This window comes from Lygodium microphyllum, chromosome 8, assembly GCF_053477565.2.
Source record: "Lygodium microphyllum isolate KBCC chromosome 8, Lygodium_microphyllum_v1.1.10, whole genome shotgun sequence".
Lineage (NCBI taxonomy): Eukaryota > Viridiplantae > Streptophyta > Polypodiopsida > Schizaeales > Lygodiaceae > Lygodium > Lygodium microphyllum.
The window spans coordinates 69,509,242-69,533,331 of NC_141142.1; the positions used below are offsets into that span (position 1 = coordinate 69,509,242).

A 24,090-nucleotide genomic window follows, 5' to 3' on the forward strand; every position below is an offset into this window, starting at 1 on the left:
ACAGCCGTCTTATAAGCTGTCCAATAGGCCCACAAGGCTGCCATCAGTTTATTATCCCAGTCTCTTCATGATGCGGATACTATCTTAGTAAGCACGTTGACTAAGATTTTATTTGTGGACTCCGCTTGGCCATTTGCTTGAGGGTAGTAAAGAGAGGACCTTCTATGAATGATTAGGAGGGTTAAGAGCAAGTGGGATATTACTTCATTAACGAAGTGCGTGCCTTGGTCACTCACTAGTTCGATTGGACAAGTTGAAGTAGTAGCAAGCTGACTTCAATAACTAATGTCCCAATTGATTATTCAACAATTCAGGGCTCAAAAGTGTCATAGGCTCTATAAATGTAATTTTGCTAAAAATCACCACAATTCAAAAAACAAGATGATATAATCTATGTATCATAGAAGGTTAATATGAAATAACATTAGGGATTAGATAAAGAGAATATATTAGAGATTAGAGAAGAGATTTGGTACACACAGAAGTTTGAGGAAAGATGTGGTAAGGGATCGGTCACACCTAGGGTGTTGGGGAGGAAACGCCACTCCCTCCGCTAACCCTGTGGTCACTCCCTGTGGTGCCAAGGGGAGGAGCGCTACAGCAGTCCCAGCCTTCCACTACTACTAACAAAGCGCTAGCGGGGTTACGGCTGGGGACTCTAACTGGTCCGTGAAACTCATGGCCATTTCAAATCTGACAGGAGAATGTTGTGTAGCCAATCCACAGCTCCTTCATCGACTACTGTAAGCACTGGTGCAACGGGGCTCTAAAGAGTTTGATTGTTGTGATGAACTCATCCAAGGGCCTTGCAGTAGGGATCTTTGGACCTTGGATGATGATCGACCACTGATAAATCTCACACCATACATTGCCTTTTCATACCAAACATATCCTGTACATCACAAGGAAAGCCTTCCTTTCATCTGAAGCGTATAGAAGTGATAGAGCCTGTGATAGACAGAACTTATTGCCAAATTCTGCAAAAGCGTATCAGGAACTGACCTTGACTCATTTTCTGCAGTGTATTGCTCTGACCCCTTACTTGAGAGAATGTTGGCAGAGGCAACTTGAATCGGTCTTGAGAGGTTTACTGTCAATTGACAGACAAATAAACCTTCAACCAAGAGTGGCAGTAAACAAACAGACAAACCTTCAGCCAATAGGATTTTTAAAAACCTTAAATTTCAAGACTTGTTTGTTATTATGAAATGGCAAAAGCCCATAAAAACATCAATAAAAAGCTGGCATTCCCAGCATTTAAGGTTTAAAAAGTAGTCGTAGCCACCAAGAGCCACTCGACTCCACAAAACCCAGTAGAAGCTGGCTACAACTGCAACATCACCCAGATGCCTGGCATCAGACACATGCAGCACACAACAGCAGTAATATACTGATTGTAGAAAGTACAGAAGCTTTAGTAAGCATGATTGCCTCTCATGGTTGACACATGAAGATACAGACCTCTTGCACACACCTCTAGGCTGCCCTCATTTGGCTGGGTTCTGCAGCTGATATCACACATCCACTAGTCCAATGGAACTATCCCATGTGCTAAACGATTCACTGGGCCAAGGTTGCCATTGATTTCCACAACATGAGGCCTCAAGAATACCTACAAGGGAGTAGCAAAGCAAGAAAGATGGTGACAAGAAGGGTTTGGTTCAAAACTTACCGTACTGACTATGGAACTTCATTGATGAAACCAATTCAACAGCTCAAAACATGTAAAGCCACACTGCATTTGCAGTAAGTGTTGTGTGTGGTGGAGTTGCATCCTGAAACAGCAGGTGCCTCATGCACCTGGCTCTCAACTGACCGTATTGACTATGGAACTTCATTGATAAAACTAATTCAACAGCTCAAAATATGTACAGCCACACTAAATTTGTACTCAGTGCTGTGTGTGGTGGAGTCGCATCCTGAACAGCAGGTGGCTAATGCACCTTGCCCTCTCATTTTTGTCATGAAAATCATGTTTTTCCAAGCAGGATGTAACTGAAAAGCCCGTATTCATCCTCATGTCTTGTGTAACAGGGCCATACCAATTGAGATGTCTGATACATGCTCTCCAGGAAGTTGTCCCTCGATGACCAAGAATCCTGCTATGGCAGAAGAGGGAATCAATGAAGATGGTAGCAAGCCAGTCAATATTCACTAGAACAATCAATAGGAAGCTAGAAAAAGCCATGTGCTTATCATAACAGCCTTGCTAAGCTCGTAACAAGGTAATTGTTGATGCATGCCAGGGCAAACAAAGCTGTATTAAGGCAAACCAAAGCTCAAAATTGTGTTTTGAAGCTAGATGGAGGGATAACTAACACTGATGGTGGTGACAAGATCATGAAACTCACAGATGATGAAATCACGGCAACAACTCATCTGAAGGAGAGTTTTCTGCATTGAACCAGGAGTAGCCCTGGTGCGCTCAGCTGAATGTGTCAAGACCATGGCTCAGCTGAATGTGTCAAGACCGAGCACTGACCTAAACTCAAGGAAACCCTTAAATGCCAAGGGGACAATGCAAAGGGCCACTGAAGAAAGTGCCACAGAAAACCTAGGATGCTCCAACATCTGTCCCAGGATCAACTCTCATGCAGGGATGAACGCACATGCATTCTCAACATGCTGCAACTGCAATAGTTGTACAAATGGTGGCAAAAACATAAGGCTATCATCCACTGCAGTCCAGTAAGAGGATATGGCATACTTTCTCTTCTGTCTCACATCCACTGCAGTCCAGCAAGAGGATGTGGCATACTCTCTCTTCTGTCTCACATTGTTTCAATCCCACATTATCAACATGTCTTCAAAACTGCTGCTATTTTGCTTCTTTCAGAAGAAATGCAAGCAGCCATGAGCATCCCCCCATCAGCAGTGATCCCAACAGTGAAAAACATATATTGCATTTGCCCTTTTTCTGAAACTTGACTCTGACTTCCATCTTTCCAACTGGAAAATTTAGTGACCACGGATTCTTTTCCAATAATTAAGAGCTCCATGAGCTGAATGATAACTTCTACACCGCATTAACCTGTATGATAAATTTTCATCTGCAGCAGAGCTATAAATGCAGCTCAAGCTTAAGGTCTGCAAAAATTTCTTTGCTTGGGCAATTTTCCCAAGTCGGAATATCCTAAGAATTGTGTAGACATGGAAGCGGAAAACATGCACAAATCCTTTTCTGTTCGAATGCATCAGCCATCTGGAAGCATGTGAAACATTGCCAACGCTGCAAAAACCTTTTACCATGTTAGTATAAGAACTGAGATCAGGAATACAGTTCTGATTTATGATACCCTGAAACATATTCTTAGCAAGGCCCAGCCTATTTGTTTTACAGAATCCAGTGATTAGAATATTGTAACTGATTGTGTTTGGAATGAAGCCCTCAGCTTTTAGGTTCAGAAATAGTTCATATGCTTCATCAACTCGGTAAGCTTTATGAAGCCCACTCATCCAACAGTTAAAAATCCGAACATTAGGTGAAGGATTCCTGCTCAAACTTTCCTCCAAAATCAGTTTGGCTTTAGCGTCTTCACCTGCTTTGGCAAAACTGTAGATTAGTGAAGAATATAAATACTCATTGGGTGTAACACTTTTACTCCTCATCTCTTTCAACAACTCCATGGCCTTAATATAATCTCCAGCTTTTAAAAGACCATCTATAATTGAGCAGTATGTCACAGTGTTGGCTAGGCAGCCACTTTCATTCATCTGCCCTAATATACTGAGTGCAGTATCAAAATGTCCACGTTTGCATAGAGAATCAATTTGTGCTGTACACAAATACACATTTGGAGAACAATCTCGAGATTGCATGACATTCAACAGGCCTAATGCCCCTTCTGTTTTCCCTATTTTCAGCATCTTATCAACCAAGGTTGTGTAGGTTACAACATTGGGTTTTGTACCCTTGGCATCCATGTATTTGAAAAGGTTCCACGCTTCAGTCAGATAATCTTTCTTGCAGAAACCATCAATAAGGCAGCTGAAAACAAAAACATCTGACGAGATGTCTTCTTCCAACATTTGGCCATACAAAAGATAGGCTTCTAATAGTCTGCCTGTCTTGCAAAATCCATCAAGTAATGTTGTATATGAGACCACATCAGAAGGACAAGGCATTGCATCAAGCCACTTGTACCCCTCTTCTAGCTTTTGACACCTACACAGATATGACATCCATATGTTACAGGTGAATATATCTGGATGATAACCTGCATTAATCATTTCTTCGTATAACCCAGGAACTCTTTCTAACTCATTTTCCTTCAATAACATGTGCAAAAGCACATTCCATGTCCGGACATCTGGCCTAGCATACCAGTTACCACCCATATGGGAAAAAATTGCCAATGCTTCTTCCACCTTGTGTGCCTTGCCATACCCTTGAAGCAATGCATTGCAAGTCTTAGTACCTAAAACACAATTATCTTGCTGCAGACAACGCAATATTTGCTCTAAAAACCGGAATTCCTGGGCCCGAACAGCAAGGTTCACAATGGTATTGTAGGTGAAGTTGTTGTGTTTGTAGCCATCCAACTGCCTGATCCAAAGGAAAAAGCACAAAGCTAGCCTGGTATGTAGGTTCCGTTTGAAAGACTCCAATACATGGTTTGCTGTAATCTGGAAAGGCAACTGTTTCAAGGCTTGAGTGACACCATCATCCCATCTATCTGCTGCTGCAAATAGTTTGCATAAGATATCAACCTCTTCCATGAACTTGCATTGAGGTGATGACACAGCATTGTGCTGGCCCTTGCTCTTAGAGGGTGGAGTTACGCGAAACTCTGGTGACAAACTTATAGGAGTTTCTTTGTCATGCTGCTGCACAGAGTGCTGATCAGACTGCGGGGTTGAAGGCAATGGGGGGCTCTGGCAATTGTTCTGCCGATGTGTGCTAAACAGCCTATTGAAACTAAATGGTGCCAGTTGCAAGGATTTGAGCTTGCCTTGTTCCTGCCTCACATGTATGCCTGTCCAACCACAGTTTGATGCTCCCAGCCCTGCGAGATCCTGTACTTTCCCACTTTGGGGCCCGCAACGTGAGATAAGGTTCCGAGCATTCCGTGGACAAAACATGGCTGTCCGCAGGCTTGAGACAGGCTTGGACAGCAGCGACAGCGCCAATAATGATTGGCGTACCTGCTTGGAGAGTTGCCCTATGAGGGAGCTAGTACAAACCCCCTTTTTCAAATACTCTGCCATGGATGGCACAACCTGTCATATTGCTTCATGCTTTGAGAACTTTTCATGTCCGGGGCATTTTGACACATGTTAAAATGAACTTGGAGAGCTGCCTTACGAGTGAGCTAGTGACAAAAACGCACTTTCTCAAGCCCTCCTCTGATGAAGCAGAGGGAAACGAGGCACTCTGCCATGGATGGCACAACCTGCCATATTGCTTGATGCTATGAGAGCTTTTCATGTCAGGGGATTCTGACACATGTGGATGATCATTGACAAGATAACAAAAAGTTTGTCGCAGGTCGCAGGGTGCCCGCTGCTTGAGACAGGACTAGTTGCTCGGTATCTACCCGGAGGCTTGCTGGTGAAATTACATGGACAAAGGAAAGGCAAGTTCTCCAAGCAATCATCGACGTTGGTGTTCAAATTTCATTTGAAACGTCGGTTCTGTAACCCCAAAAAAACTTGGAAAAATCACCCTGGTTTTCAACGGCACAACAAAAGTTCAATGGCTATTTTAGAATTCCCGCGGATGCAAATACACTAACATGTTGATTTTTGTTAGCATTACCCTTTAGGGCATGTGTTTATACAATGGTGTGCTAACAAGGTAGTGCATGTCGTTAAAAATTTGCTTATTATTAACTTCAGTTAAGCGATCCACTTAAACTCAAAATGTGTGGATATCTTGCTTTTTGAGAAAAAAGAGTTTAATTCGAAAAAAATTAAACAAAGGGGATGCTCTCTCTCTCTCTCTCTCTCTCTCTCATAGAAAAAAAAAGGGCACTACTCTTGTGCGCGATAGTGCACCCTTGTTAGCATTGGCCCTAGGGTGGACAATGGGCACAACATTCTAAGAACGCCCTAGGGTCTAGTGTGGCAATGGACACAATCTTCTTTCTATTTGCAATATGTATGCTTGTAATAACAAGCGATATGCTGTGGTGCTAGGCCTTAAGAGCTCCATCACACACGAGTCAATTGTAGGGAACTTTGGGCTACCTTATTCATACACCAATACAACTAACAATGGACCCCACATTGCACAAGTCAATAGTAGGTTACTTTGGGCTACCTTATTCATACACCAATACAACCAACATTGGACCCCAAATTGCCAGCTTAAAAGGAGTATATTCGACTAGTAGTAGTAAATAGAGTACCCCTCTCAAAAAGTCTCAAATAAACCATAATCGAAGCTCATGTCCCATTGTTCAATGTGCAAGTGCCTCAATGTTTTCGTTTTGTTGTGTCGAGCCTTGAGCAAAATCAACTAACTAACAGTGCTTGCACTTCCACTATGCTCAGAAAGAGGAGCTTACAAAGTAGGCCTATGAAATAAGCATGGTTAGAGTAGGAGATGAAAAGAAATAATAATGATTATTTAATGAAATATGAGTATTGGACTAATTGTTGCATTTCATTTCAATAGAAACTTAGGAAAAGAAATTGGAAAGTATTTAGGCAAACACATTGTGTGAGGAAATCAACCTTGGGAATAGTAGGAAAATAAGGGCAAAAACAAGCCTAAAATTGGACAAAGAAAGCAAAAATTTGATCTCTAGACTTCACCTTGTGGGCACAGTACTCTTAGTTGACTGTAATAGCAATTGGTCCCTCGAGCACTTCGGCATGATTGATAAGAGACAAAGGGAAAAGAAAATGATAAAACTCAAGAGGAGAAAAGATAAGGGAAGAAGGATTCTACTAAATTAAATTTTAATGCACTCGATTGCTTGATTTGAAAGAAGATTTAGCTTGGTGGTTGTGTTAGAGAATAATTGGATATTGAACCACACTAATAGCTACACCTATGGAGATCAATGAGAAGTTATCCATGGAGGATCCATCAGCACTAGTAGACTTTGGGAGGTTATGAGGTTGGTCAATAGTCTCACCTATTTGTGCAACACTAAGCTAAATAGTAGTTTTGTTGTTAGTTCTTTTAGCTTCTCAAACAAACCACAAGAAAGTCATTGGAAAGCTAGGAGGTGGGTGCTCAAATACTTAAGGGAACTCTTGACTATGGTATCACATATGGTTCCAAAAGTTCTCTTGTGGGGAATTGTGACTCAAACTAGGTAGGTTGCAATGATTCCAACAAACCAAATTCTAGATATTGTTTCTCTTCGGGTTCAAGAATCTTCTCTTGGATCAATAAGAAGCAAACAACAGTGGCATAGTCTTCTACCGAAGCTTTGTTTTGCTCCATGTAAAGCGGTATGGTTGAGGAAGATCCTATGGCATATGGGAGTGCATGATGAAGATCCAATAATGTTAAGATGTGCCAATCAAAGTTGCATAGTCATTGCCAAAAATATACTATTTCATGTATCCATCAAACACATTGAAATCCAGTATCACTGAATGTGTGATTTGATTGATGATGGGATAGTGGAGCTTGTCTACTATCCAATGGAGGAGAATGCAGTAGATATCTTCACTGGAGCTCTTACGAAGAATCTGCTGCTGCAAGTTTATTTTCAAAGGTTTGTCATTGGCTTGAGGATATAGTTCACCTAACAAGTAGACATTGAAAGGAGGGAGATGTTAGACATGCTCGATGCTCCACCCTTGTAAGATGCCACCAATCACCTATGGTGCTCTAAGTTCTAAGTCCTTCGTTATGAGGATAAGCCATGTGTGAGCTTGAATATTGAGTGGATCTTGACTTGTATGTTAGATGTTGCCTATGAGATCGGATGGCAAAAAGGTAACCCTTGTGGGTCTAGCCTTTTGGTTAGATATAGTAGTTAAGCTAGTAGCAACTCAGGTATACTTGTATGGAGTTGCAGTGTGTGGGAGTTATTAGGGCCCCCTATTTTGGGGTTTAGGGGCCGCCACGGAAGTAGCCCCTAGCTAAAGAGACTTGAAGAGGCTAGTGGCCCCCTCGATTGACAGTGCCCTCAACTCGACGATAAATGGAAAATTCCCTAATGACTAAGTAATGTTCATAATATGGTCGGATAGGTTGATCAAATTACCTCCTTGGGCTATAAAAGGTGTTGGGGGTAACGGCGCATCTGCCTAGCTGCCCGTATACTACTACACTGACAGTCATCGCCATTGCACACTGCAGGTGGCGGGCGCCCATCACCGTCACTTTATTCTTTATTCTTTTAGTGACAGTTTGAATAAAGGAAGGCCCAATCACACATTGTGACTGTTGGAGTTCCCATTTCTAGTCTCTCCCTTTCTTGCTCTTGCTCTCCCGCCATAGCTTTCGAGTCCAACCTTCGATCCGTCGCTCCCTTTCAACTAGTATCAGAGCTTTGCTTTTTGACTCTTGAGCTTGGTTCATGGCATTCTCAGCATCCCATCGACTTCCTACTTGCACTGGGTCTCCTTCTCGGCAGCCATATCCGACTCTTTCGAGCTCCCGTCACTCCCCGGCTTCCCAAGCACCTTCCCGGCATTGTTGGGCACCTTCAGGGCATTACATCAAAGGTATTTGATCATTTTCTTCAGGGTTTACTTCAGTTCTCAGGTCTCACAGGCTGTAAACAAGATTGGGGCAGCCACCATTGAAGCTCCCTTGCTTCATATCTCACTTGCCTTTGAACAAGACTTGCTGGAGCTTGTTTGAGGCCTTCCTTGGCTTTAACCGGACCCCTTCGAAGCTTGGCCGCCATTTTTTTGTAGCCTAGGACTAGCATTTACAGTTGAAAAAATCACGTAGCCCTCCCATATGTGACTTCAGCATTGACAATCACAACAGCAGCTCTCCCCCTCCGTTGGCACTTGGAAAGGCTCCATTTCGTGCATATGAACATACTTTGATGCTTGGTTTTGATGGTTGATGTGTTGGCATAGCATTTGGACTGATTTAACACTGTTTTGGGACTGTCATAACAGTCCACATGCAGTTTATGATAGTGTTACACTGACATTTGATGCTACAGCTTGTTTGGCATTGTCATTTGATGCCCGGTTGGTCCCATTTGATGCCCGGATGTTAGGGGAATGTATGCCTATTGTTTGGCAACCATTTGGAGCTGATTTTGGTGCTGAAATTCTAAGTTTTGAACAGCAAATCACTGCTATACACAGTTGGGCTGAAGTCATTTTACTCATGTATGCTTATGCCTATGCTTTTCGAGCTATGTTTCGGGCATATATGGTGATGTATTGACACTTGGGGCTCGACATAGAGCTTGGTTTTGATTCGGGATCGTTGGTTGAGCTTGAGCTCGCTTAGCAAAGCATTTGGATGCTTCGTCTTGGATGTACTTATGGCATATATGTTGCTTATGTCTGACCGATCTTGACATGCTTAGCCTATGTCATTACTACATGCTAGTTACATTGTTTGGAGCCTATTGCTACTGGAGCTCGGTCTTGGCTTGACCTTGGATTCTCGGAGCTTACTTGAGCTATTTATTGGCTTGCCAGAGTTGTATCTTGGGATGTACTTAATGTCTTACATGCTTATGGATGCTACATACGGATGCTCTACTGCCTACATGCTCAGGATGTACTATTGATGTATTGTCTTGGACTTATGTCATTGGCACTTTGTCTTGCCTTGGCTTGAGCTCTTGAGCTCGTACATATGGCTTTTGTGCCGGTGGGAGCATTCTTGAATGCTTATCAGACATTGAGCAGGTGGTACTTTTATGCATTGAGCCGTTACATGCTATTGAGCAGTTACAGACACTTGAGACTTTGGGACTTCTTACCTTTTGGGATGATACATCATATGTCTTGGTTCACTGTATGCTTATGAGCTAAGTCTCATTTTTGGATCCGTATCTTTGTGAACTGACACCTACTTGTGTCAAGTTTTGGTAGTGGCAGGAACACTTTGCCCCATTGCCTAGGGGGTGTGTCTACTCATGTTTGTATGACATACTTGGGTGTTGGATTCATGCTTATCGACCGTCATATGCTTATGCTATGTTCGCATGATGCCGGCTTTGGTCTTGGCAGTATCTGATTGCCTTGGGATTTGATTTTGACACTGTTAGCTCTCTTTTACTGAAATCTGAAATTTATTACAGCAAGCATATATGTATGGACTGACATGGATTTTTCATGCTAAAACACTCCGAAATGATGTACTTTCACTAGTATTTGGTGGGCAACAGCTTTGGTTCCACTTTCTTCGTCATTTTTCCTCGATTTTGGTGATTTTTTGGTCATTTTCTGCAGTAAACAGCAAGCAATTTTGAACTGTCTACAGTCTTCCAGCCTGCATTATGGCGAGTTCGTCCACTGATCATGCTATTTTCAACATCATTAAGCTTGATGGTACGAATTACTCTTATTGGAAGAGCCAGATTTGGCAGATGTTGGTGTAGAAATCGCAGATCAAACCTTTGAGGTTAAGCGGGCATCTGCCTACAACTATGCCAAATGAGGAATGGCTTGAGCTTGATGAGTTATGCAAGTCCACTATTGTATTGTCTCTCACAGAACAGGTTCACTATAATATCTTTGAGGAAAAACAGAGTGCATGGCAGTTGTGGGAAAAGATCAAAAATCTCTATGACAAGAAAAGTCCAGCGAGTCAGATGTATCTGAAGCAGCTTATGTATCTGCGCATGAAGGAGAATGTGATTATGTCTATTCACTTGAGCCAGTTCCATGCTATACTCAAGAACTTCACTTCGCAGGACATCACTTTTGCAGAGGATGTCACTCCTGTTTTCTTGCTTGGTACTCTTAATAAGTCATGGGATGTATTCTGCACTGCATTATGTGCCTCTACTGCTACCTTGAAATTATCTGATGTTGAGAGTGCTCTTCTGCAGGAAGAGGTTAACCGTAAGAATTTGGATGCCTCTCGTGTGTCTCATGCTATGACAGTTAGAGGCAGGAATGATGTATATGGAAAGCATGGCAGTGGTAGTGGCCATGGACGGGATTCTCAGAAATCTTGGTCCAAGTCTTGTGGTGGGAAGTCATGTAGCACATCCCGTGGCATGAATGCAGATGTTACTTGTCACCATTATGGAAAAAAGGGTCATATTAGGCCACAATGCCATGATTTGCGCAAAGAAAGGCGCAAATATAAGGGGAAAGACAAAGTGCAAGATAAGTCTTCTGATCGCAGCATAGTACCTGCAAAGTCCAGTGTTAAAATTGAAGAGATCAATGCTATGCAGCCTGAGAATGTTGATGATGATGATTATATCCTAGCAGCTTCTTCTAGTGCTTCGCAGATGACAGAGATACACTCTATGTATGTACAGTGTTGGCTCTTGGACTCAGGTGTGTCCTTTCATGTGACACCTTGCCGAGAGTGGTTTCATTCATACCTTACTATTTCGGGTTCTGTGCGCTTGGGTGATGATAGCTCTCTTGATATTGTGGGCATTGGTGATGTTAGGCTGTAGTTTCCTTCTGGTAGCAGTTTTGTTATGCAGGATGTACGTCATGTATCTGCTTTGACACGCATTCTCATGTCAGCTGGACAGCTTGATGACGCAGGATATCATGTATGTTTCGGAGACTCTGCATGGAAGATCACTCGTGGCAGACTTGTGATTGCGAGAGGTGCCAAGGCTGGCAGTCTCTACCCCTTGATTGTATCAGCTTCTTCCCTTGATCATGTTTTGTTTGTGGGTTCTATCCCACTTGTATCTCTTTGGCATGCCTGTTTGGGCCATATGTCTTTGAAGGGAATGAAAATGCTTTCTGGTTTGCAGTACTTACCGCCCCTTGATTATGCATGTTTTGATTCATGTGAGCATTGTCTTTATGCCAGGCAGACTAGGTCTACGCATAAGAAGTCTGGTAGGCCATGCATGAGTGAGCCCTTGGCATTGGTACATTCGAATGTCTGTGGGCCCATGCCTTGTCAGTCTATGGGTGGTGCAAAGTATTTTGTTACGTTCAAAGATGATTTTTCACGGAAAGTTTGGGCTTATCCCATTAAGCTGAAATCCGATGTCTTGGCTATGTTTCAAAGGTGGCTTGCATTGTGAGAACCAGTCTGGGTATAGGCTAAAATGCCTAAGGATGGATAATGGGGGTGAGTATGTCTCACGTGCTTTTGAGCAGTTATGTGATGAGAGGGGTATTAAGCATCAGTTGACTGCCCCCTACACCCCCCCCAAAATGGTTTTGGCTGAGCGGATGAATAGAACCATCCAGGAGCGTGTACGCAGTATGCTTAGCCATGCAGGCCTACCACATAGCTTTTGGGCTGAGGCAGTTAGTACAGCTGTGCATGTCATAAACAAATCACCCTCTAGTGGTTTGGATTTCCAGGTTGCAGAGGAGGTATGGACTGGAAAACCTCCCTCTTATGCGCATCTTCGTGTCTTTGGATGTGAGACATTTTGCCATGTGCCCAGGGACAAGAGAAGTAAGCTGGATCCCAAGAGTGTCAAATGCATTTTCCTTGGTTATGGGGATGCAGGTGAGATGGGTTACCGTCTCTGGGATCTGTAGGCGCAAAAAGTCATCCGCAGTCATGATGTAGTCTTCCATGAAGACAAAATGCATAGGCAGCCTGAGAGAGTTGTTGAGATCCGCACGGTCATATTTCAGGAGGAGCCGAGAGCTCCCACACAGCCAGTTGGACAGCCTATAGCTGCAACAGATGCTCATGGTCAAGGTGTTGGACAGGCAGCTGGGCAGGCAACCGAGCCTGCTGTGAGACGGTCTACTAGAGACAGACGTCCGCCAGATAGATTTCAGTCCTCGATGCATTATGTCTTGGTTACAGACGCGTAGGAGAGCCTTTCACTTATGCACAGGGGTGACAGTCACTCCTGGGAGAGGGCTATGCAGTCTGAGATAGACTCCCTGCATAAGAATGACACTTGGGATTTGGTTTCCTTGCCTCTACAGGCAAGAAGGCTTTCCCATGCAAGTGGGTGTACAAGCTAAAAAGTACCCCTAGACATCCCAAGCTGGCATACAAGGCTAGATTGGTAGCAAAGGGTTTTAAGCAGGAGCATGGTGTGGACTTTGATGAGGTCTTTTCTCATGTGGTTAAGATGACCACCGTGCACTTAGTCTTGGCTTTGGTTGCTCAGCTTGACTTGGATTTATACCAGATGGATGTCAAGATGACTTTCTTACATGGGGACTTGCATGATGAGATTTATATGGAGTAGCCTAAGGGCTTTGCAGAACCTAGCAGAGAGCACCTAGTGTGCAAATTTATTCTTTATTCTTTTAGTGACAGCTTGAATAAAGGAAGGCCCGGTCACACATTGTGACTGTTGGAGTTCCCATTTCTAGTCTCTCCCTTTCTTGCTCTTGCTCTCCCACCATAGCTCTTGAGTCCAACCTTCGATCCATCGCTTCCTTTCAAAAGGAAGACCAATCCAAAGCTATCTTTAATCTATCTTTCACTCAATTAAAAGTTCTTCTAGCTAGCATTAAGTTTTTCACCTATTATCTATTTGGATCACCATCTAAGCTTCACAATGGGAGTGCACAAATGGACAAAGCCATCTTTGTATTAGTTTGTTTGAAAATAAAGAAGTTTCTATTCTTCTCATATGTACTATGTATTCTCTACTCTTGTTTACTACACTTTGTAATTTTTACAAAGAACACAAGACCTATATGTGTGTGTACATGTATGGGTGGTAAAAGGCCTATTAAAAGTTAAACGCCTATTAGAAAATAAAAGATAAATGTGTTGTGTGTACCTAAATGAGAGAGAGAGAGAGAGAGTGTGTGTGTGTGTGTGTGGGGGGGGGGGGGGGGGGGGGAGGGGCACGTGTATGAGTGTACATGTATGTGTGTAGGAAACTAGTAAAGGGAGAGAGACAAAAGTATAAAGAAGGGAGTACATGGAGTTTATACACAAGAAAAGTAATAGAATTGTGATTGTGTAAGCATATGAGAGAGAGAGAGAGAGAGTGTGTGTGTGTGTGTGGTTGGTGTGAGTGTGCCCTTGAAGACCAATTCATGTAATTTATGTGCACCCGTGCATGTATGTGATTGTGCATTTTCTTAAAAGTGTATCAGTCACTCAATACCATAACATCGAAAAGCTAAAATGTATGTGTGCATGTAGCCATAATTGAGACAAAAAATAAAAGATTGTCAAATTCGTGTGTGTGTGTGTGTGTGTGTGCGTGCGTGCATGCATGCACATGCCTATGTATGCATGTATGTGGGTGTGATCAAGAGCTTTAAATACCATAGATTTATGAAGAACTCAAATTAAGCATATTGTTATATGGGTTATGGTCTTGCATTGAAAGGTTTTATTATTAAAGTCTATATGTTGCTAAGTCTATATATGTCATGTCTTTTAGGTAATGTAATAATCTAAACAATACCATGCATTATGTTCAGGTGGTTAACAAAGAATATATTGTCATCTAATGTTCGATACATCTCTCTTTTCTCCTATCGCTAATGATATCTCAATGCAAAAGTCTATCACATGTCATGATACAATAAGAATGTTATTATCTTGTTCCTTTTATTCTCTCTTGATACAAAGGTTATTATATAACATTGTACAATGTTTTAGCGATGAAGGCACTTGATACAAGTGAACACCTCCTCAGTATGTTTAATTTGATCAAATTGCAATCCCTATGGACTCAAAATCACATGATAAGAAAAAAAAAAGTATTAAAAGATGTGTCTCTCACACTTTTGCACTTTGCTTTTCCTTTATGATAGCCAAGTAAATGACAATTGCAAACCACATAATACACAAAAGAAATGTCAAACAAAAGCACTTATGGATTCTATGCATTTATGAAATGGAGAATTTGATTTTCAATTAGGAATGTTAACTTACATCTCAAGAAATGTAAGAGAAACTTAAAGCAAGGAATTGATTATAAGAATGAAGTTTGAATCTCTTTGTCCTTCAAAAGGAAGCATACAAACAAGCATTCCAAATGCATATCCACCATTGCATTATGTGGCCATCTATCTATTCTATTCTATATTAAGCCGGGCTGGGGCAGCGAGTGCCATGTGGTAGCCGCCCCCCCTCCCCCAGAATCCAACATGGGTAGTGCCACCTGCACCCGCCCATCGCCTTTGCACCCATATGCCCATCCGCATGTGACCCCGCTCTACGTGCTGGACTGATTGCATGGTCGTGTATTTCATAAACTTCGTAAATGTATTCACATAATATATACTAGGCACTCCGCACCTAGACTCAGCCCGGTGCTTCGCATCGGGGCCGGTGCTACACGCCAGCTTTCTCCCGGCACTTTGCGCTGAAATGTGAAGCACCAATGTTTTAATTTGTTCACACATTCTTCCACTTAGTAATGAATCAAATAGTCTTGCAATTTTTAAACTTCATTATAAAATCTAACAATTCAATACAATAACATTGATTATCTCAACCATAATAATTGGAAAAGATAACTGAAGCAAAAGTGATTTTTAAATATCACTGAAAGAATTCCAACTATAACAACAGGCAAATGAAAAAGAAAGTATATAATGTTTTCAAAAAGATAGTTGTATTGTCGAAAATCAACTATCGAAAAGAAAGCTTTCTCTTCTTAGATGAATTATCAACAATGGATCTAGCATGGGGAACATGTGTGGGCGAAGCTGTGATGCGCCCTGCCCCAGATTGTGCTACAACATCTAAAAATTAAAAAAAAAAAGACTTTAGAAATAACAATATAAAATTTATAAAGAAAAACATTAATGAAAATGGTGAGTAAGTATTACCTGGGGACGTGATATGATTGGCTCTAACATTAGTAGAGCAGTCGGCGGAATTTGGATGAAACTGATGCAAAGTTACAAAACATGATAAATCTTGAAACTCCCATTTACTCCAGTCATTCGGTATGTGTCTAGTGTGGGACCGAGATATGAAGTACTCGACATCTGTTTGTCCAACATAGTAGCATTGGATCCATCCAAAATATAAAATTTCTACATATAAAGGAGTGTTTCCATTAGTAAATCCATCATTGGGCAATCTTTCGATTACCCTAGCCAAAGTTCTATGGATAATATCATCCATAGCAATAGTTCACAATGCTTCTTGAAGTCTCATTTGATAAGGAGAGGCACGATAATATTCGAACACTGTTTGGGCCATCTATTAATAAAATTTAAAAAACATCAAAATTAGTAATATTGATCAAATTTTTAAAAAGGAAAAAAAAAAACTTTACAATATTGAAATTAGAAGACCAATTTAGAAGAGAAAAAGAGTTTGTAATGCATATTGTATAAAATAACTTTATACATGACAATTTCTCGAAACTTACTTTTGTATAAATGCAAACAAAATTTCATAGAAAATAAGTCAAACATGGTTTTATTCAAGGAATATAATATTTCAAAAGAGCATGAGAGATTAAAACATTTCATTTTTTGTTAAGGAAAAAAGTTAAACTTACTTTTCTTTGAAGATCTTAATACTTAAAAAGAACAGGAGACAGTAAAATAGTTCATTTCTTGAAAATATCTAATAAAAAAGGAATAAATAAACTTTGATGATATTGCACCAAAAATATTATGCAAATATAATATGAGAAAAAAAACATTACACTTATGATAGAAAGTTCAAATAACTTTTTATGGTAGAAATAATTTAAACACTATGTTCTCATATAGTAAAACAAACATATGTTTAACTCTACATAAAATCATGAATATCTATCCATACATGAGAGATATGATTAAAACATTAAAGCATTAAATCAGAGAAAATAAGTCAAACTTGCTTTTCATCGACGAAGAACTTAATACTGAAAAAGAGCATAAGAAAGTACAACACTACATTTTATAGATATGTGAACAAAGAAGAAAAAAAGGCTTTGATTATATTGAAATAAAAATATTATGCAAATATAATATGAGAGAACAAAGATTACACTTTTGAAAAAATAGAGGTTACAACACTTTCTGTAAAACTTCTTTATATACAATATTGATGATACCATTTACCATGTCCTCTTTCTCATCAATCAAGACTTTCAATCTGTCCGGAGACTTTACTCTTGAGAAAGCAACATAGAGTTGACCATGAGTACAGACTGGGGTTTTTAGATATATCCCCAAACATGATAACGTTTGGCCTTGAGATTTATTGATTGTCATTGCAAACGCCAAACGGACTGGGAATTGCAAGCGTTTCATTGAGCAAGGAAGTTCCAGTGTAGTTAGGATGAAAGTTATCCTCGGGATAAAAACTCTGTCACCAATATTGGTCCCTGTAATTATCTCTGCATCAATGACCTTGTTATTGAAAGCCTTACATACCATCCTAGTAGTATTACATAAACCTTTAGAAGGATTCAAGTTCCTGAGCAATATTATTGGAGCATTTACTTTGAGCAGCAAGATATGAGGAGGAATACCTCCACCGAGGTCAAGGGAATTTAGATATTCCACAGAATAGAGGAATGAGTTCTCCTAAGTTCTATCCACAGAATCAGCACTATAGTATTGTTTAACCTCTCTCGGCATCAGCTACAATGCATGATTGTTTATCATTTCCACATCATTGTTTCGAGGTGCAAGAATGGCACGTTCACTAAAGAACGTTTTGTAATCAATTACACAATTCATTTCACGATAGACAAAATTGATCAAGTCTTGCATAGATCCTCCCTTTAACAACAATGCAGGTGGAATTTGCAATATATTATTAGTATGTGTCAAATCTTTTCCATCTCCAATGTCTTGCAACCATGCAACAAACTGATCCTGATCCGATGCAACCCGCATATTCTGTGTAAGTTTCAAAACATTGAAATATTGCCACAAATTGGAACAACATATAGCAGCACTGACAATATCCTCACGGGTACCCTTTGGAACAACAGGTAATATTTGCCTAAAATCTCCACCTAGCAGAATAACTTTACCACCAAATGGCATATCACACTGCATTATATCCTTTAAAGTTCTGTCCAGTGCCTCAAAGGTATTACGATGCAACATAGGAGCTTCATCCCACAAAATAAGACTTGCCTCTTTTAACAGTGCTTCAAGGTGACTTTGAACAGGTATATTGCATGTAGAATTATTATCTGCTTGCAATGGAATTTCAAACTTTGAATGGGCAGTACGACCATGTGGCAAAGGCAATGCAGCAATACCAGAGGATGCTGTAGCTATGGCAATGTGACCTTGACTGCGAAGCTTTGCAAGCAAACATTTGTATAGGAATGTTTTTCCAGAACCGTCTAGGTCATCTAAGAAAAATGGTTTACCCAAACCACTATCAATAGCATTCATTATTGCCATAAAACAATTTCTTTGTCCATTATTCAACATAGCTTGCATTGTTAAGAAGGTATTCTCTTGTTCTACCTTATCATATTGGTGCGCAGATCGGATGCTGTACGCTCGCGTAGTGAATGCCGGAAGGTCCCCAAGAACAATAGAACTCTACTTTTTGCACAAATTACAAGGTAAAAAGCATGAATGACAAGAGCAAGAGACCAATTGGGTGCAATCTCCCCCCATGCCTTGTGTGAGCGCACCACAAAGCATGTATTTTATGTATTATTCATCTTCAAGCTCAAATAATAGCCCAAATTACAAAATAGCAAGCTTTTAGCTTTTGAGTTTGCTTTAACACAAAATAGGAATAAAGCTAATGGACGGTGCCCAAAGAGTCTGGCACGCCCAATACAATGTCCAAATAGAAATAACATAATCGTGCGCCCATGCGCATACAAAATAATAATAAATATCCGACGCCTCAATAAATAGGCGTGACAAAATATAGGCGTGGCGCCTATCAAAATATAATCCATAACTTGAATACTCGCTATCCTCCAATGCTTTCCTCCGCCACTGCTGCTATCTCTACACATCAACTGAAGCATTCACAATCGTTAGTAAAATAATACAATTAAACCGACAAAAGTGAATACCTAGCAGTCTTCAGCTACATAAATAAATCAACTGGTTAGAAATAAATCCTAACCTTAATTTATTACGAGTGCGCACTCTAAACTCATAAACGTTTATTAATTTAATATGCATTTTGCGGAATCACCCGCTATGGAATCACCCATGTACACACTAAATTAATGAAACGCCCGAAAAGGACAGGCGTTCCCATCAACTTCTCGCATAAAGAATCCACTTTGTGTATGAGCCCCGGTCATCAAAGTTTACGGAATCCACCGTAAAACCTCACGGAATCCACCGTGGCACGGAATCCATCGTGAAATATGCCTCCTGGCATCACATATAGTTGTTCATCAAGGATCAAAGGATTTGTGTACTCTTACATTGTCACCTCAGGCAATCCATGATACTTTGCCAATTTGCGTCCATGTTGATCTAAAAGTTTTTGAATATGCATCAACGCATGATTATTGGCCTCATCTTGCATATCAACATTTCACCTATTTTGCAAGGAGAGTCTATGTTTTATATCCTCTGTCAGCGGAACTAAGAACTCTTCCCATAGAGCCCCAGGTCAGGCAGGCGAACAAAATACCAAGATGGATGCAAAAAAATTTCTTAATTGAGCACCGGTTTGCATCAATGCAGCTTCACGCAAACACATTTGCCATTCATCATATGTTTCCAACATTCCTTTTGCAATGCAAGCCTCCTTAAAAGTTGAATATACCACATTATCAACCGTACGCAATGCAAGCCTCCTTAAAAGTTGAATATACCACATTATCAACCATAGGCAATGCCTCAAAGGATGTGCACCCCTTGCATACAATGAGTAGTAGATGCAAATAGTATTTTTCTCCACATGTAGGTGAAACAAAGTATATTTGACCACATGTGTTTCCTTGGTTTCTCTTTCTCCACATTTTTTTGTATGCATTCCAAACCCAAAACATTGGAAAGTCTTGATAGAGAACTGTGTTAGCGTCAGGGTGCAAACGATTGCATGGTAAACCATTCTATGAGAGTTGTTTTTTGAGCATTTTCATTTTGCACCACATCACAAATGTTATCAGAGTGACGAAAGGAAACAATATTCTCTCTAGGTAAATGTATTTGCAATCGTTGAATATCGGGTTTCTCATCATGAAGTTTGAATTCAAATATTCACCAACATACTTCAGAAGCTGAAATATATCGTGCATCTAAGTACCTCTCAATCTCATCAATATTTTGTTCATCAATATTTTCTGTGTCAATATCATTGGATCTGGAACCACGCGTACTTGTAAATCGAATGATTGCTCAATCATGGCCCTATTATACATATTTATACAAATATTTGACAGCTGTAATTGTCGAGCAAACCTCAACATTTATGTGAGCACTATACTTGGAACTCAAATAAGGATTGTAAGGCACTATCCATCGGTTATCCAAGAGGTTAGCATTATGAGTCCTTCCATCCTCTCGATGTCTGTATAAAGGATAACCAATTTTATCAACTGTAGTTATATGTATAAACTTTTTTGGATAATCCTTTATACACTTTCCGTCCACCATGCAAGCACTTTTTGGATTAAACTCACCACACAGACCATGTATGTTACATTTAGCAATAATTCAATACAAATCTGAAAACCTTTCCTTATTAGCTAGCTCAGTGCACACCAGTCTATCATAATGACGTGCTTCTAGTGGCTTAAAGCGTGGTTCTAATATCAAGAGCGTATGTGAATGAGGCAAGCCTCTCTTTTGGAATTCTATGACGGCGGACACATATCTCTTTGCTACGCACAATTGCCATAGCATCTTGATATAATTGGTACATGAATCTTGGTCCACCTGTAAAGCTAGATGGCAATACTATTCTCCTGCCCACACCAATCCCAGCGATATTAGTATCAACTGCATCTAAACCATTGACCATATCAGCCAATCCCCTATACATTTGAACTCGCAATGTTGCTTGATTACGATGACACCAAGCCAATCTACATTATTCAATGCTACAATAAGCATCGACAATGTATTGTTGTAGCAAGCGACCACCACGCAAAAGACATGCATTAGTATCATCTCGAATCTGAAGTCGAAAAGCGTAATACTACATTTGAGTGACACAATCTTTATTTGCAAGATTATTGGCATTAATATGAGCATCCATAAATGCATATGGAACTTTAGTATGCCATCCATCCTCTCCATTTGGAAAAAGAAGAACATATAACAGTGGCATATATGCCTTGTGTAAGTTAGAAATATAAATCAAATGGCCTTGTCGTGTGCGAACTTGAATGCTACGATGATCAAATGTATCATCATCACCTTGTCCAGGCATGATTGCAGCAACCTCACTTGCAGTGGAAACTGAATATCGTCTAGAGGTGGATCGATTTTGAAAAATGGACATTCTTATTTCTAATGATGGATTGCGTTGCAAGCTTGCACCAACTGCTATAAAGGTCTGTGCGTAAGCATTGTGATCATGCATCATTTGTTGAAGCTCTTGTAGTAAGTCTGGCAAAAGCCCAGGTAAAACCCCCATGTGATTCAATAACTCATGATCAGTGCCATAGATATAAAGTTGTGCAAACTTTGGTATTTGTTGTCCATCCTCACTTGGCAATAGGGAACCTATTCGGTGATTTATTGATCCATGAACTCGAAAAGTATAACCATTTCCATTTTGAGGCAAAAGCTCATCAAATTTTGCACCCATTGAAACAAAAGCCAATGCACTATTATAAGCACGTATATTTTTTTTGAACTCTCTACTTTGTGGATGTGTGCCATCAAGCAAATTACATAGAGGTTGTGGTGGCTGCTGTAGAGGTGGTAAAATTACTTTCCCTTCTCTACAACAATGCTTTCCAATCGAAGTTTTACGCATTGTTTTAGTTTCACCGTGCCACAACTTAGCCATGCAATGGTGACAAACCTTGCAAAGGGTACCAATTGCATGCAAATTTGGTTTTTGGAAGAGCAAAATTGTTACTGATGGATGAATATCCAAATTAGGTGGCATGCCATGGAGAATTGAACAAAATCCACCATTTTGAGGTAGAAATATAGGAGCTTAAATCCTATACTGGTCATGTACCATCTCAGTACTTGCACCTGCATTATGGATAGCTTCATTCTCTTCTTGAATAACGCGAGGCAATTGAACATCTAAGGACAGTCATGGTGCACCAGATTTGAGCACTTATATCAATTGTATTTGTTGTAGTGCGATGCAATTGTTGTAATTGCATTCTTGCTCTTGCCCTGTGTCCACGTTCAGCTCTAGTAGCATCAAGCATTTGCCTACAATTTCTTAATCCACCATCTGGATTATTTGTGTTTCCATTTCTTTGTCAACTTGTGCTACGTACCCCCACTCCGAAGGGTAGCAATTCATGGTTATCCAACATCTCAACATCTATATTGTGGATAGTTGCATTGTCTTCTTGACGAATAGGAGGTGGTTGAACTTCCAATGCCAACAATGGTGCAACTGGCATTTGGACACTTGTAGCTTGGATGCCATTGTATCTATCTCTATCTATGGTAGCATGATGCAATTGTTGTAATTTTGTTCTAACTCTTGCCATGTGCCTACGTTCAGCTCTCGTAACATTAAGCATTTGCCTATGCACACTCAAGCCACCACTAGGATTGTATTGTCGAGTTGTGGTAGACATCTGAACCTGAAAGGATACCAAATCATGAGCAGAAGAGCAAGATGCAGCGCGAAATTGATTGGTTTGATATAGCTGATTTGGGATTTGAACATCCATATTGTTTCCATTTGCATGATGTTGTTCATGCATATCTCTTGCATGGTCACGAACATGTAATTCAGTCCTAACTCTTGCAACGTGCCTACGTTTATGTCTAGTAATTTTGAGCATTTTCCTATGTGCACGTAATACACGATCTCTAGGCACAGAATGTGTTGGAAGTACCATTATCGAGAAAAACCTGAGATAAAAAGAAAAATATACTTTGATATTAGTATTTACAAATGCGAAGTTTTTTGAAACGTTATTATAGTCTATACTATGATAAAGATTATAATTTCACATAGGGAACAATGTAATCTCACATAGGCAAGAATATAAATTGAAATAGCATATTATGTCATTGTCATGAGGGATACATAAGTCCAAATCACATGAAATTTCTCAAACCCAGCAATAGAATGACATATCTATTGGAGGATTTGTCCAAAAAGTCTTGAAGGAATTAGATATGTTAAGAGAACTATACATTGGACGATGAACTCGTATGACGATTCACACCAAAGTTCTAGCAGAAGGAGATTGAAGCTCTTTGAAGTTTGATTAAACTCTTCATTTGCTTCTTAATTGTATCCAACCAATGCATGAGCTTTAGGGATACAACACAATTGTTGTGTCATTTGACATGTTTGAGGGCACATCAAACTAACTTCGTCCTTGGCATGTCTTAGATTTTACGGACATTCATCCGTGTGTTGAGAACGTACGAAACGATGTATGGTACATGAACATTGTTTCTTGCATCAAATGTTTCAGCACACTCCATATGGTCATCATTATACAACGTATTTTTAAAGAGAGAGAGAGAGAGAGAGAGAGAGAGAGAGAGAGAGAGAGAGAGAGAGAGAGAGAGAGAGAGAGAGAGAGAGAGAGAGAGAGAGAGAGAGAGAGAGAGAGAGAGAGAGAGAGAGAGAGAACATTTTTTAAAAGTAATTGCATAATTTTATGACCTAGGCGTACTTAAATTTCTTCCTATCTCTTAGGGAAGACTTTGGCAAAGATATACCTCAAGATAAATTTGTTCTAAACACTATTTCAATATAAAATTTGAAGATTATAACATCACATAAGCAACAATATAATCTTACATATGCAAGAATATAAATTGAAAGAGCATATTATGTCATTATCATGGGGGATACAAAAGTCCAAATCACATGAAAATTCTCAAACCCAACAATAGAATGACATATCTATCGGAGGATCTGACAAAAAGTTATTCAAATCCTTAGATATGCTAAGAGAACTATGCATTGGATGATGAACTCATGCGACGATTCAATAGGTTCAACATTGCAAAGAACCTATTGAGGCAAACTTTTAGAGATGTGACATGCAC

The 24,090-nt window shown here is 40.2% G+C and overlaps 1 protein-coding gene across 5 annotated transcripts; it reads right to left on the reverse strand.

The window, feature by feature from the left end:
- Window positions 1-444: 444 nt before the first annotated feature.
- On the reverse strand, window positions 445-5,668 carry LOC148032430 (uncharacterized). Of its 5 annotated transcripts, XM_087683092.1 has the most exons (3): window positions 2,352-5,668; window positions 2,043-2,099; window positions 445-1,612 (listed from the first exon to the last, which is right to left on the reverse strand). In XM_087683092.1, the coding sequence occupies exon 1, from the start codon at window positions 5,206-5,208 to the stop codon at window positions 2,959-2,961; it is 2,250 nt and encodes a 749-aa protein (XP_087539218.1). In that variant the 5' UTR covers window positions 5,209-5,668; the 3' UTR covers window positions 445-1,612; window positions 2,043-2,099; window positions 2,352-2,958. The 5 variants fall into 5 exon arrangements, with proteins under 5 accessions (XP_087539218.1, XP_087539216.1, XP_087539217.1 ...); XM_087683090.1 differs by having other exon boundaries at window positions 445-2,099; XM_087683091.1 differs by having other exon boundaries at window positions 2,043-5,668.
- Window positions 5,669-24,090: the final 18,422 nt, after the last annotated feature.